This window comes from Callorhinus ursinus, unplaced genomic scaffold, assembly GCF_003265705.2.
Source record: "Callorhinus ursinus isolate GAN/ISIS: 27379988/994484 unplaced genomic scaffold, GSC_fseal_2.0 scaffold34, whole genome shotgun sequence".
Taxonomy (NCBI): Eukaryota; Metazoa; Chordata; class Mammalia; order Carnivora; family Otariidae; genus Callorhinus; species Callorhinus ursinus.
In genome coordinates, this window is record NW_027397096.1 from 13478048 (window position 1) to 13492620 (window position 14573).

General features: G+C 37.9%; 1 protein-coding gene across 2 annotated transcripts in view; it reads right to left on the bottom strand.

Moving 5' to 3' along the window:
- PPM1E (protein phosphatase, Mg2+/Mn2+ dependent 1E) overlaps positions 1–14573 on the bottom strand; it is a 186660-nt gene that overhangs the window by 48663 nt on the left and 123424 nt on the right. The window contains exon 1 of one of the 2 annotated variants that reach the window (XM_025851068.2): positions 7234–7362. The exons of the other annotated variant lie outside the window; for it this stretch is intronic. Within the exon in view, the coding sequence (XP_025706853.1) occupies positions 7234–7244 (11 nt within the window). The 5' untranslated portion in view covers positions 7245–7362. Of the gene's footprint in view, positions 1–7233; positions 7363–14573 lie in introns of those variants that run through there. 2 annotated transcript variants of the gene reach the window in all.

The window sequence follows — 14573 nt, forward strand, 5'->3', positions numbered from 1 at the left end:
AAAAAATAAGCTTACATAAATAGCAAAAAAAAAAAAAAATCAGCCTAATAGGGGCACCTGGGTGGCTCAGCTGTTTGAACATCCAACTCTTGATTTCAGCTTGGTTGTGGTCTCGGGGTTGTGAGATGGAGCCCCACATCAGGCTCCACACTCAGAGTGGAGTCTGGTTGAGATTCTCTCTCTCCCTCGGCCTCTGTCCCTCCCCCCACTCGCGTGCTTTCTCTCTCAAAACATAAAATAAAAATAAAATCTTTTTTTTATTTTATTCATTTATTTGACAAAGAGAGAGAGTGAGTGCACAAGCAGGGGGAGCGGGAGAGGGAGAAGCAGGCTCCCTGCCGAGCAGGGAGCCCGACTCAGGGCTCGATCCCAGGACCCTGGTATCATGACCTGAGCCCAAGGCAGACGCTTAACTGAATGAGCCACCCAGGAGCCCCAATAAAAATAAAATCTTTTTTGGGGCGCCTGGGTGGCTCAGTTGGTTGGGCGATTGCCTTCGGCTCAGGTCATGATCCTGGAGTCCCGGGATCGAGTCCCGCATCGGGCTCCCTACTCAGTGGGGAGTCTGCTTCTCCCTCTGACCCTCTTCCCTCTCGTGCTCTCTGTCTCTCGTTCTCTCTCTCTCAAATAAATAAATAAAATCTTAAAAAAAAAATAAAATCTTTTTTAAAAAAGAATCAATCCAATCATGTCCTATAGCTCAGTCACCACAAGAAGCCAACATCTCCCTGATAATCCCTTATATCACAGTCTCTCATCACCAATAACTCTGTATGTCCCTTAAAATGAACCAGACTCATCCCTCATCTCCAACCTCCTCATCCCTTCCACTGTGCTCTTTGGAACTCAAGGTCTGCCTTTAATTCATGACCACTAACTTTAAGAGGGCTTACGTGTTAACAACTTGCATATTTTTTTCTTAATTCACTCTCTCCTCCTTCCCTCTCATTTTTGAGAAAACAGAAATGATTAGAACTCACAAAAGGTCCTATCACCAAATCTGCCAAACTATGTGCACCTGTAACCATAAACTCTTCCAATACAATGGTAAAACTGTCCATGCTCCTAAGCCCATTTCTTCCACTTATCTAATTAGATTCCATCCCCTATCAATAACCAAGGATATTACTCCTGAAGTTGTCTTCTCTCACACATTATCAACTTTCCCACTCTATAAGTGATTCCCAACAGTATAAAGTATCTCCAATGTTAAAATACAAGTTTCTTGACCAATATCTCACCTCCCCAGCCAACATCCATTTCTCTGCTGTTCATTACAACCAAACCTGAAAGAGCAATATACTTGTTGCCTCTACTTTCTCTACTCCCACTGTCTCTTTAAAAAAAATTTTTTTATTATAGTAAAGACACACAACATAGAATTTACCATTTTAATCATTTTAAGTAAACAATTCAGTGGTGTTAAATACATCACCACCATCCATCTCCAGGATTCTCCTCACCTTGTAAAACTGAAACTCTATACTCATTAAACAATAACTCCCCATTCTCTTCTCCCCCAGTTCCTGGCAACCACCATTCTACTTTCATTCAATTGTGTGTGAATGAAACTACTTCTACTTTTTTATCCATTCATCTGTTGATTGACATCTGGGCTCTTTCCATAGTTTGGCTATTGTGGACACTGCTGCTATAAACATTGGGGTGCATGTGCCCCTTTGAATCACTCTGTTTTATCCTTTGGATAAATACCTAGTAGTGTAATTGCTGGGTCAGAGGGTAGTTCTATTTTTAACTTTTTGAGGAACCTCCATACTGTTTTCCAAAGTGGCTGCACCAGCTTGCATTCCCACCAACAGTGTAAGAGGGTTCCCGTTTCTCCACATCCTCATAAACAACTGTTGTTTCCTGAATTGTTAATTTCAGCCATTCTGACCAGTGTGAGGTGGTATCTTATTGTGGTTTTGATTTGTATTTCGCTGATGACGTTGAGCATCTTTTCATGTGCTTATAGGCCATTTGTACATCTTTGAAGAAACATTTATTCAAGTCCTTTGCCCATTTTTGAATTGGATTTATTTTTTGTTAAGTTTAAGGGGTTCTTGATATATTCTAGATATTAATCCCTTATCAGATATAGGATTTACAAATATTTTCTTCCATTCTGTGGATTGCCTTTTTATTCTGTTGTTAGTGTATTTTCATGCACAAAGTTTTTCATTGTCATGGAGTCCAATTTGTCTATCTTTTCTTTTGTTGCCTATGCTGTTGGTGTCATACCCAAGAAATCACTGTAAAATCCAATGACATGAAGCTTTTGCCCTAGGGTTTTTTTGGGGGGGGGTTGTTTGTTTGTTTTTTGTTTTTTTAGTACTTTTACTGTTGTAGGTCTTACATTTAGGTCTTTGATCCACTTTGAGTAAACTTTTATATACACTGTTAGGTATGGGTCCAACTTCATTCCTTTGTATGGATATCCAGTTTTCTCAGCACCATTTGTTGAAAAGACTGTCCCTTGCCTATTGAAAGATCTTGGCAATACTACCTTAGGTAGTATTGACATCTTAACAATATTATGTATTACCAATCTATGAACATGGGATGTCTTCCCATTTACGTGTCTTCTTTCTTTCAGCAATATTTTGTAGTTCATTATACAAGACTTTCACCTCTTGGTTAATTCCTATTTTATTCTTTTTGATGTTATTTTAAATAGAATTTTGTAATTTCCCCTTCAGATTGTTCATTGTTCGTGTATAGAAATGCAACTGATTTTTGTGTGTTCACTTTGTATCCTGCTACCTTGTGGAATTCATTTATTAGTTCTAACGGGTTTTTTTGTGGGATCTTTAGGGTTTTCTAAATATAAACTCATTTTTTTAAAGATTTTATTTATTCATTTGAGACAGAGAGATACAGAGAGAGAGAGAGAGAGCATGAGCAGGGGAGAGGCAGAGGGAGAGGGAGAAGCAGGCTCCCCACTGAGCCAGGAGCCAGATGTGGGGCTTGATCCCAGGACCCCGGGACCATGACCTGAGCCGAAGGCAGACGCCTAACCATCTGAGCCACACAGGCGCCCTAAATATAAACTCATTTCATCTGCAAACAGATCATTTTTTACTTCTTCATTCCAACTGGGGTACATTTTATTTCCTTTTCTTGGTTAACTGTTCTAACTAGGATGTCCAGTACTATGCTGAATAGAAGTGGTTATAGTTCTGCTCTCTCTCCTTTATGGTTCAATTAGAAGGCTTGGGTCTTAGAGATAACAACAACCCAGTTTACTTAGATAAAATTTTAGACATCATAACTATAGTTCATAAAAATAATGGCTTTTCTGTATTTTATCTAGATTTAGATTTGGGGTTCAAGAAACAAAGATCATGGCTGAATCTGGATATTTAAAAGTATCTGAATAAATGTTTCTTCAGTTTTTTAGAAGACTGCATTTTTTTATTTTTTTTTATTTTTATTAATTTGAGAGAGAGAGAATGAGAGAGAGAGCACATGAGAGGGAAGAGGGTCAGAGGGAGAAGCAGACTCCCCGCTGAGCAGGGAGCCCGATGTGGGACTCGATCCGGGGACTCCAGGACCATGACCCGAGCGGAAGGCAGTCGCTTAACCAACTGAGCCACCCAGGCGCCCAAAGACTGCATTTTTTTAAAAGTATGTATTGTTTAGGGGAGAAAAAAGCACTCCATAAAAAATCATAAATTTAACATTGTAATTCAGAATGAGATAGTACAACATTAATTCTAGCCTTACATAAAAGAGGGTTTTCTTCTACTTGATACAAATCTCAGTCATGTAAGTAATCTCTACCAGATAAAGGAATATGCCCTCAGGAATTCTACTGGTTAAATAATTCAATTTCTGAAGAAGCTATTTTTAAATAAGCCTTAAGAATGCACCAAACTCCCAATACAGTTGGCAGCTCCAGAAAAGCTTAATTACCCTCTAATTCTTTTAACCATCCAAAGAAACCAATCCAGTGACTACCACAGTACTTACTACCTGCTGTGAGCACAGTCAAATGATTCCCCACTGTTAAATTCAGAAAATAAACTAGGGAAGAAGGAAAAAAAAAAGAAAAGAAACAGGAATGCTTGTCAGGGTAAGTAACAAAACACAGCAACCAGGGACAAAATAAGAATCTCAGCCTGGCTTTTGATACTGAGAAAGATCTAAGAAACTATTTTCAGGAATTATATGAAAAATATCTAGGAAAATGCCTTTGTTCATAGTGGTAAAATAAAATTCAGACTAAGGATAGAGTAATTTGCTGCAATTTTCTTTAAATGCTACCCCTTAGGGAACCAGAAAATAAAATTACAATTTGACTTTGAAATGATCTGGTAGGATCAGTAAATGAAAACTGAAGAAAATGTAAAAAAAAAAAAAAGAGTAGTAAAACATTTTTTTTTGCAGCAGCAGCAGCAGCAGGATAGTACAAAGTATGTATTATTCTCATAATGAGAAGAAATAATTGGCAGTAGACATTACAGCAGGTTTCAAAATAATTTTACTTTCCAGTTCTAGCTTCTCTTTTGAAGTCACCATAAAGCTGGTTCTGTGTTGCTGAAGTTAAACCAAGAGTAGTAGCGTCAAGCTGAGAGAATCTGATTAATCTGATTGCAGGGAGCTACTGTCTATTTTTAAATGGTTTTTGGAAAGGCATCTCCATAATGGAAATGCTGAATTATAACCTTAACCATAGCAATCTCTCTGAGCATCGCCTTCGAAAGACCTGTCATAGAAAGTAAATGGACTGGAAGAAATAGGAGAATATAAGCTATATAAAAAAGTATTATAATTGTCTAGCTAGGAAAAGAAACATAAACAAATAATAACAGTAACAATTATAATAATAGTAAACTCTAGGTCTCACCAGAAAAAAAATCTCAACACATCAGGTGTACCCTTTAATTGCCAGTGAATAAAGTGTTTACAGTTACTGAATGAATCTCTGTTAACTAGCTAATTAGTGGTATATAAATATCACATATTTGTATGGTACTCTATGTTTACACAGAGTTTTCACATATATTATTTTGGTTACCTTTATCAAACCCTGTCAGATAGGTATAATAGATATTAAAACATAAAATCACAGGGGCACCTGGCTGTCTCAGTTGGTAGAGCATGCAACTCTCGATCTTGGGGTCATGAGTTTGAGCCCCACATTGGGTGTAGAGATTACTTTAAAAAAAATCATAGAATTGGAAGGAACCATAGAAGTCATCTACTCAGCCATCAGTTTTGCAGGTAGGGATTCTCTCTATAGCATCCCTAACATCTGATTAGTTAGCTTCTGTTATAATTTCTTTAGCAACAGGAAATTATCAAAGGCTTATGAAGAATGAACAAAACTTAACTATTTTTCTTAAATAGGATCAGAAAAATGGAACAATAGAAAATTTTACCTCTATCAGCTATTTTCTGTTTATTGAGAATTTATCATGTGTCAGGTACTGTCTTTATGTACATGATCTCATTTAATCCTTAAAACAACCTTAAACTAAGTTACTCCAGTCGCTTAATTGGAATATTTTACCTAAAACTATTTTTTCCCCAAACTATTTAATGGCCTTTAAATTTTATTTACATGGGGCATCTCTGACAGTCCATGTTAAGTAAAAGGCATGGCTATTCTCATTTTATAAATGTGAAAAATTAGTTAAATGAACTAGTCATATTTGGGAAGTAATGTGACAGGACCAAGAACACACACCTTCAGTCTGCTCATCCAATATTAATTCCATCCCACATTGCAAAGTAGGTAAGCTATAATGCATTTAATAAACACTTTTAAAGTCCCTTAAATTTGCAACAAAAATAAAATTATTTGGGATGTAATAATAGTGTTTAATACAGCCAACTCTGAGTAGAATGAGAGTTAAAAAGATGTGTAGTTCAGAACTTTTACAAATTAACAAACTACTGACCTATGTGATTCTATATAGTCTTTAGTCATTGCAACTACTGACATGCTTGTGGGTTACTACAAAAACAGGCATAAATAGACAAAGCCTTCTTCCCTCTCCTTTTTCTATTTCACATACATACACCGCAAGATAACAATCTCTGGTGCTAGAGAATAACTGTGGAAGGTAAGGAAAAATGTCAAAAATCTAGATTTAGGGGCGCCTGGGTGGCTCAGTTGGTTAAGCGTCTGCCTTCAGCTCAGGTCATGATCCCAGAGTCCTGGGATCGAGCCCTGCATCAGGCTCTGTGCTCGGCAGGGAGTCTGCTTCTCCCTCTCCCTCTGCCTCTCCCCCCTGCTCATGCTCTCTCTCTCTGTCAAGTAAATAAATAAAAAAAATCTTTATTAAAAAATCTAGATTTAAATTAACTTTACCATATATTATGTATACTTCTTAGTAAGTATAGTCTATGGAAAATTATAGTGGGCAAAGCTTTTACAAAAATCACATCTTCTCACATGTTATCTCTATATCAAAATCTATTCAACTCATCACATCATATCAACATAGCTTACCACTGGTAATATTAATCTTAATCACTGGGTTAAAACAACATTGCCAGGCTTCTCTATACTCTTTAATTTGGAACTGAGTCAGCCCTCCAAGCAAGGATGGAGTTAGCTTCCCCTCCTGGAAAAGGGCACTGAAATTCTGGGTATTCTTAAAAACCTATAACCCCAGTCTAGTCATTTGGAAAACATTATCAGATAAACCCAACTGAAGAACATTCTATAAAACACCTGGCCAGAGATCCTTAAGGCTGTTGAGGTCAGAGGAAACAAGGAAAGAGTAAGCAACTGTCACAGACCAAAAGAGATTAAGGAGACATAATGATTAAATGTATATGGCATCCTGAGTTGGATCCTTCAATAGGAAAAAGACATTAGTGGAAAAACTATGAAATTGAAATTAAGTCTGGAGTTTAATTAATAGTAATTTACCAATGCTGGTTTCTTAGTTTGTCAAGGTGATGTTAATGTTGGGGGAAACTAGAAAAGAGGTAGATGGGAATATTATCTTAGCAGCTTTCTGTGCACCAAAAATTATTCAAAACAAAAAAATGTATTTTTTAAAAATTTGCTCACAGGTATTCATTACTTTACTGACCACGTCCTACAACTCTACTCCTCTTCAATCCACTCCAGCCGTACTGGCCTCCTTGATACCTCCTCAAACATACCAATCATGCCATCACATCAGCCCCTTTGTTCAGATATTCATACGGCTCATACCCTCACTTCCTTCAAGTCTCTGTCAAATGTAACATTATTAAAGAGGATTTTCTTACCCACTCCGCATAAAAACAGCTGCTCCTCCTATTTCTTATAACTTATTTGTGAATATACTATGTATCTCCCTCTTGTCCTCCACAGAGGTGCAGTCAATCTTGTTCACAGCTTGATCTCCAGCACCTAGAACAGCACCTGGTATACAGTAAGCACTCAATAAGTATTTCTTAAATGAATGGATTTCTTTTTTTCTTTTTCTTTTTTTTGGTGGGCAGGCAAAGTTTATTGAGTGATAGAGTATAAAGCTCCTGAAGAGGGAGGGGACCTGCGCGGGTTGCTCTGGATGACTTCATATTAAAAACAGATTTTTAAAATCCTTCAGAGCGCCTGGGTAGCTCAGTCAGTTAACCATCTGCCTTAGGCTTAGATCATGATCCTAAGGTTCCAGGATCGAGCCCCACCATCGGGCCCCCTGCTCAGCAAGGAGCCTGCTTCTCCCTCTCCCTCTGCCCCTCACCTTGCTCATGCTCCCTCGCTCTCAAAAAAGATTTTATTTATTTGAGAGAGAGAGTGGGGGGGAGGGGCAGAGGGGGAAGAGACTCCCCACTGAGCAGGGAGCCCAGTGCGGGGCTCAATCCTGGGACTCCAGGATCATTACCTGAGCCGAAGGCAGATGCTTAACTGACTGAGCCACGCAGGCGCCCCGGATGTCTGCATCTTAACAAGAACAAAACCTTAAACCAAAGGAATAACACTGGTGTTATGATTTTAGATAGCATTATTAACTAGTAGAAGTACTTAAAAATAGAACAGAACAGCCCTCAACCCCCCCCCCCTTGAAATTATGTGTGGATTATTACTTATTTCATCTGGTCCTAAGGTCCACTTCATTCTTTAGTAAGGCCTACACTATTCTGTAGTACACAGGAAGGTGGTTAAAGGTTATCCCCTATTCCCGTGTTTCAGTGAAAATAGAGGGAAGAAACGTAGAGAAAATTATTTAAGTTAATATGATCAGGGCCAAAGTGGGATAATAAAGCTTCTTTTTAAAATATGTACATTATGGAGATGAAATTCTCAAATAAACAACTTTAAAATAGTGATATTTTTAAATATGAAGGGTTCTATATCTAAAACTAATTTCTTAGATTTAGTAGCATATGTTATTCAAACAATAACAGTGCCAAATCATATTCTTTAATTTTACATTTTAACTTGGAAGACAAAAGCCTAACACTAGTTTTAATTCTGATGGTCATATTAAAATCTAGATATTTTAACAAATACTGTACAGCATCTGGCATGGTATCTCATCTGTACCTACAGCTAAGCATCACAAACCCAAAGTATTCTTGCTTCAGCAAAGCCGAATGCTTCCACTATATCATATTCCCACTCTTTACCAAGCTGTTTAAGCACCAGGCAAGATTGCTAAAAATGAAATAAAATGGGTTCTCAGAAGCAAAAAATTATTTTAATACAACTGAGATCCAAGATTCAGTACAGCTCCAGTGAACTCAAAACTATCAAGATAACTGAAATTACTAACAAAGCTATGCCAGCTTACATGTTCTTGCTGCACATTATTATAATAGCTAAAAAGCCTGATGAATGTCATTCATTTATTCAACTAATATTTACTAAAGGCCTGCAAATATACACCATAGGATGATCCCTTTTTGTACTGTGGAGCACAGAAAAATATACAACCCAGTGACCACCCTGCAGCAGTATGTCCATTAAATAATTAAAACATCATTCCAATTTATAAGTCATATACAGTATTTTACTTGATCGGGTTTGGCAGGTATTACCATCTCTATTTGTCAGATAAGAGATTTTAGTTGAAAGAGGTTAAGAATCTTGCCCAATTATACAGAGCAAGTGGTAGAACAGTAGAGTCTTAAACTATAAGTGATAGGAGGAGGGAGAAATTATTCCTAGCAACACCAGTAATTTTTTTTCCTACTGGCTGGTATTTTTGCACTTTGAATCTGCTTTACAGGCTTAATCTTCAACAGACTTAGTTCTGCCCCAAATCCAAAAGGTCTTTTTTTTTTTTAAGATTTATTTATTTATTTGAGATAGACACACACACAGAGCACAAGCAGGGGGAGAGGGAGAAGCAGACTCCCCACTGAGCTGGGAGCCCAATGTGGGGCTTGATCCTATGACCTGGAGACCATGACCTGAGCCGAAGGCAGATGCTTAACCATCTGAGCCTCCAGGCGCCCCTCAAAAGGTCTTTTTCATAGGTCTACCACCAACCTTCTCCCAAATCAACTGCTTGTCTAGAAGAATTTACCAGCTTTTTTTTTTTTTTTAAAGATTTTATTTATTTATTTGACAGAGAGAGACACAGCGAGAGAGGGAACACAAGCAGGGGGAGTGGGAGAGGGAGAAGCAGGCTTCCTGCAGAGCAGGGAACCCGATGCTGAGCTCCATCCCAGGACCCTGGGATCATGACCTGAGGCAAAGGCAGACGCTTAACGACTGAGCCACCCAGGTGCCCCGAATTTACCAGCTCTTATATCATAATTGAAAGCATTGGCTTCCAGTTATAAAAAAGTCACAAAGATGAAAAGTACAGCATAGGGAATATAGTCAATAATATTGTAATAATGCTATATGGTGACAGATGGTGACTACACTATTTGTGGTGAGTACTGAGTAACATACAGAACTGTCGAGTCAATATGTTATACACCTGAAACTAATGTAACACTGTATAGGGGCACCTGGGTGGCTCAGTAGGTTAAGCATCTGCCTTCAGCTCAGGTTGTGATCCCCTGGTCCTGGGATGGAGCCTTTCGATGGGCTCCCTACTCAGAGGGGAGTCTGCTTCTCCCTCTCCCTCTGCCCCCAACCCCCAGCTCATGTACTATATCTGCTCTCTCCTCTCTCAAATAAATAAATAAAATATTTAAAATATATGTGTATATATATATAAATATGTTATATATGCTTTTATTTTTACCTTTTCTGTTGAAGTATAATTAACATAAAATTATATATTATATATAATAATATATATAACTATACATTATAATAACAATGTATAACAATATGTAATAACAAAATACATATCTGTATGTTGTATATATACATGTTGAAGTATAATGATATACATATATTATATATAACATCATATATATAACATCATATATAATATATATAATGTAGAACTATAATATATATAACAATGATATATATTATATAATCATATGTTAATTATACTTCCATTAAGGGGCGCCTGGGTGGCTCAGTCTGTTAGGCAGCTGCCTTCAGCTCAGGTCATGGTCCTGGGGTCCTGGGATTGAGCCCCGCGTTGGGCTCCCTGCTCAGTGGAGAGCCTGCTTCTCCCTCTCTGCCTGCCTCTCTGCTTACTTGTGCTCTCTATCTCTCTGTCAAATAAATAAAATAAAATCTTTAAAAAAAGTAAAATAAAAGCATATATATTATATATATAACATATTTATATATATACACAAATATATATTTTAAATATTTTATTTATTTATTTGAGAGAGAGAGCAGATATAGTACATGAGCTGGGGGGTGGGGGCAGAGGGAGAGGGAGAAACAGACTCCCCTCTGAGTAGGGAGCCCATCGAAAGACCTCATCCCACAACCCGGGGATCATGACCTGAGCTGAAGGCAGATGCTTGACCTACTGAGCCACCCAGGTGCACCCCCTACAATGTTATAATAATATAATATATATGTGTTAGTTACACTTCAATTAAAAAAGAGGTAAAAATAAAAGCATTAGCTTTGATTCTGGATTAAAATCTGTGTTCTGATACTTACTACCTGTGACCTTGAACAAGTCATTTAAACTCCTGAGCCTTTAATTCATCTGTAAAATGGGTCTTTCAGGGCTATTGTGAGAATTAAATGATACAATTAATATATAGTACTTACAGTGCAGAGCTATAGTATTTAGTACTATGCTATGCTTAGCTTATAGTAAATACTTAATAACTATTAACTCATCCTTTCTTATCCTCTGTACTTATATACTAGTTCAAGAAAAGTTACTGAAGGGATGCCTGGGTGGCTCAGTTGGTTAAGCCACTGCCTTCAGCTCAGGTCATGATCCTGGAGTCCCGGGATCGAGTCCTGCATCGGACTCCCTGTTTGGCAGGGAGTCTGCTTCTCCCTCTGACCTTCCCCCCCTCATGCTCTCTCTCTCAAACAAATAAATAAAATTTTTAAAAAAGAAAAGAAAAGTTACTGAAGACCTATTTTGTGCCCTGCCACCCCAGCAACCTAACCTCCACTCTGGCATAGCTTTTATCAAAATATGTAATCATCACATTTGTTTGGGTTTATTGTCTGGCTTCCTCCTTTGGAATGCAAACTCAGTGAAAGCAAGGACTTTATCTTTCTAGTGGCTGGTACTGAAATACAGATTGTACTGAAATATTTGTTGACTGGCTGAATGAATGAATGAGTTAATGAATAGGATAGGGTTTCTCCTCTTGAGAATGTTAGTCTTTTGGGAAGGATACCAGTTAAACAGATAAAATGTAAGAGACTTATGCACTGGATATAATAGAAATACCAAATATATCTAAGAAAGTTTCCTCTAAGAGATGATACTTCTTAGCTCTTTAAAATATGTTTTACTTTGTTTCTTAAGTTCAGCTTTCTCTTTCCCTCCAGTGGGGGGGGGGGGAAGCCAACTAACACATTCATTAAACTTCTACAATGTTCCACTAAATGTCAACCAGTGCTTCCCATTTAATGACTCATATAACTTTTTAAAAGAACATTATCTTTATTTTTTTAGATTTTATTTATTTATTTGACAGAGAGAAAGAGCACAAGCTGGGGGAGCAGCAGGCAGAGGGAGAGAGAGAAGCAGGCTCCCGCTGAGCAGGGAGCTCGATGTGGGCTCAATCCCAAGACCCTGGGATCATGACCTGAGCCAAAGGCTTAACCAACTGAGCCACCCACGTGCCTCTCATATAATCTTCAAAACAATTCTATGAGATAGATACTACTACAGTTGAGGAAACTGAAGCACAGAAAGTATAAGTAACTTACCAAAAGATTACATGATTTAAAATTGGGCATTTGAAAAAATCCTAAAAGAGAGGACAGGAAGTAATTTCTCTGACATCACCTGTAGATGTGTCTCCTGAGGCAAGGGAAACAAAAGCAAAAATAAACTACTGGGACTACATCAAAATAAAAAGCTTCTGCACAGCAAGGGAAACAATCAACAAAAAGACAACCTACTGGATGGGAAAAGGTATTTGCAAATGATATATCCAATAAGAGGTTAGTATCCAAAATATATAAAGAACTTATACAACTCATCACACACAAAAAAACAAATAATCCAATTAAAAATGGGCAGAAGACATGAACACACATTTCTCCAAAGAAGACATCCAGATGCCCAACAGACACATGAAAAAATGCTTAAAGTCACTCATCAGGGAAATGCAAATCAAAACCACAATGAAATATCACCTCACATCTGTCAGAATGGCTAAAATAAAAAACACAAGAAACAACAAGTGCTGATGAGGATGTGGGGAAAAAGGAACCCTTGTGCACTGTTAGTGGGAAGACACTGGTGCAGCCACTATGGAAAACAGTATGAAGGTTCCTCAAAAAATTAAAAATTAATCCCTCGCTGCGATTTATTGAAAGTCAGCCCTCGACACAAGGTTTTGAATAAAAAAATAAAAATAAAAATAGAATTACCATATTGTCTACTAATTCCACTACTGGGTATTTACCCAACAGATACAAAAACACTAATTCAAAAAGATACATGCACCCTAATATATTTTTTAAATGTATTTATTTATTTGAGAGAGCAAGTGAGCACCTTGGGGGAGGAACAGAGGGAGAGGGAGAGAATCTCAAGCAGACTCTCTCTGTGCTGAGTGTGGAAGCCAATGCAGAGTTCAATCCCATGACCCTGAGTTCACAACCTGAGACAAAATCAAGAGTTGGTCGCTCAACCAACTGAACCACCCAGGCGCCCCACACCCTAATATATTTCTAATATGCGTCATGGTAAATTTTGAAAAAAAATCTCCTTGTGCATTCATAACCTCAATGTGGCTTATACAATGAGTTATACAACTCACTCATATCATCTGTAATGTCTGAAAAACGTTATGCTAAGAATTTATTTTATTTTTTGCATTTTTATTTTATTTTTTTATGTTCAGTTAGCCAGCATATAGTACATCCTAAGTTTCTGATGTAGTGTTCAACAATTCATTAGTTGCATATAACACCCAATGCTCATCACCACAGGTGCCCTCCCTAATACCTATCAACCCCCCACACCCCCCTTCTGTAACCCTCAGTTTGTTTCCCAGAGTCCAGAGTCTCTCATGGTTTGTCTCTCTCTCTGATTTTTCCCATTCAGTTTTCCCTCCCTTCCCCTGTGGTCCTCCGCTCTATTCCTTATGTTCCACATATGAGTGAAACCATATGATAATTGTCTTTGTCTGCTTGACTTATTTCACTTTATGCTAAGGATTTTTTTTTTTAAGAGTTTATTTATTTATTCATGAGAGACAGAGGGAGAGAGAGAGAGAGAAGCAGAGGGAGAAGCAGGCTCCCAAGGAGCAGGGAGCCTGATGCGGGACTCGATCCCAGGACCCTGGGATCATGACCTGAGCCGAAGGCAGACGCTTAACCATCTGAGCCACCCAGGCGCCCCACTTTATGCTAAGGATTTAATGTTGAAAGTTGTCCTAGACTGGTAATATCACTAGATCACTCAAAAGAAGCAAACTCAAAATCCTGTCTGGATAAATCTAGTTATCATCTAAGCCTCAGATAATTTTCACACATAAAGTTTCAAGGAAAATTAGAGCTCACAGTCAAAATTACAAAGCACACAAAGAAAAAAGTCACCATGAGTGACAATCAGTAGAAACAAAAGAGAGCAGAACCACAAAGTCTGATATGTGAATTACTAGGTTCAGGCTATAAAAGAGTTATGTTTACTATGTTTAAAAAAAAAAAAAAGACCTAACAAAACAAATGAACAACAACAACAAAAAGGCAAACCAAAAAACAGACTCTTAACTAGGGAGAACAAACTGATGGTTGTCAGCGGGTAGGTGGGTAGGGGGATGGGTGAAATCTGCGATGGGAATTAAGAGTACACTTTTCATGATGAGCACTGAGCAAAGTATAGAATTACTGAATCACTATATTGTACACCTGAAACTAATATACCACTGTATGTTAACTATACTGGAATTGAAAGTTAAAAACATAATAATTAAAAATTTAAGATCTACGGTGCCTGGGTGGTACAGTTAGTTAAGGGGCAGACTCTTGGTTTCAGCTCAGGCCTGAGATTGATCCCCACGTCCAGCTCTGTGCTCAGCACAGAGTCTGCTTAAGTTTCTCT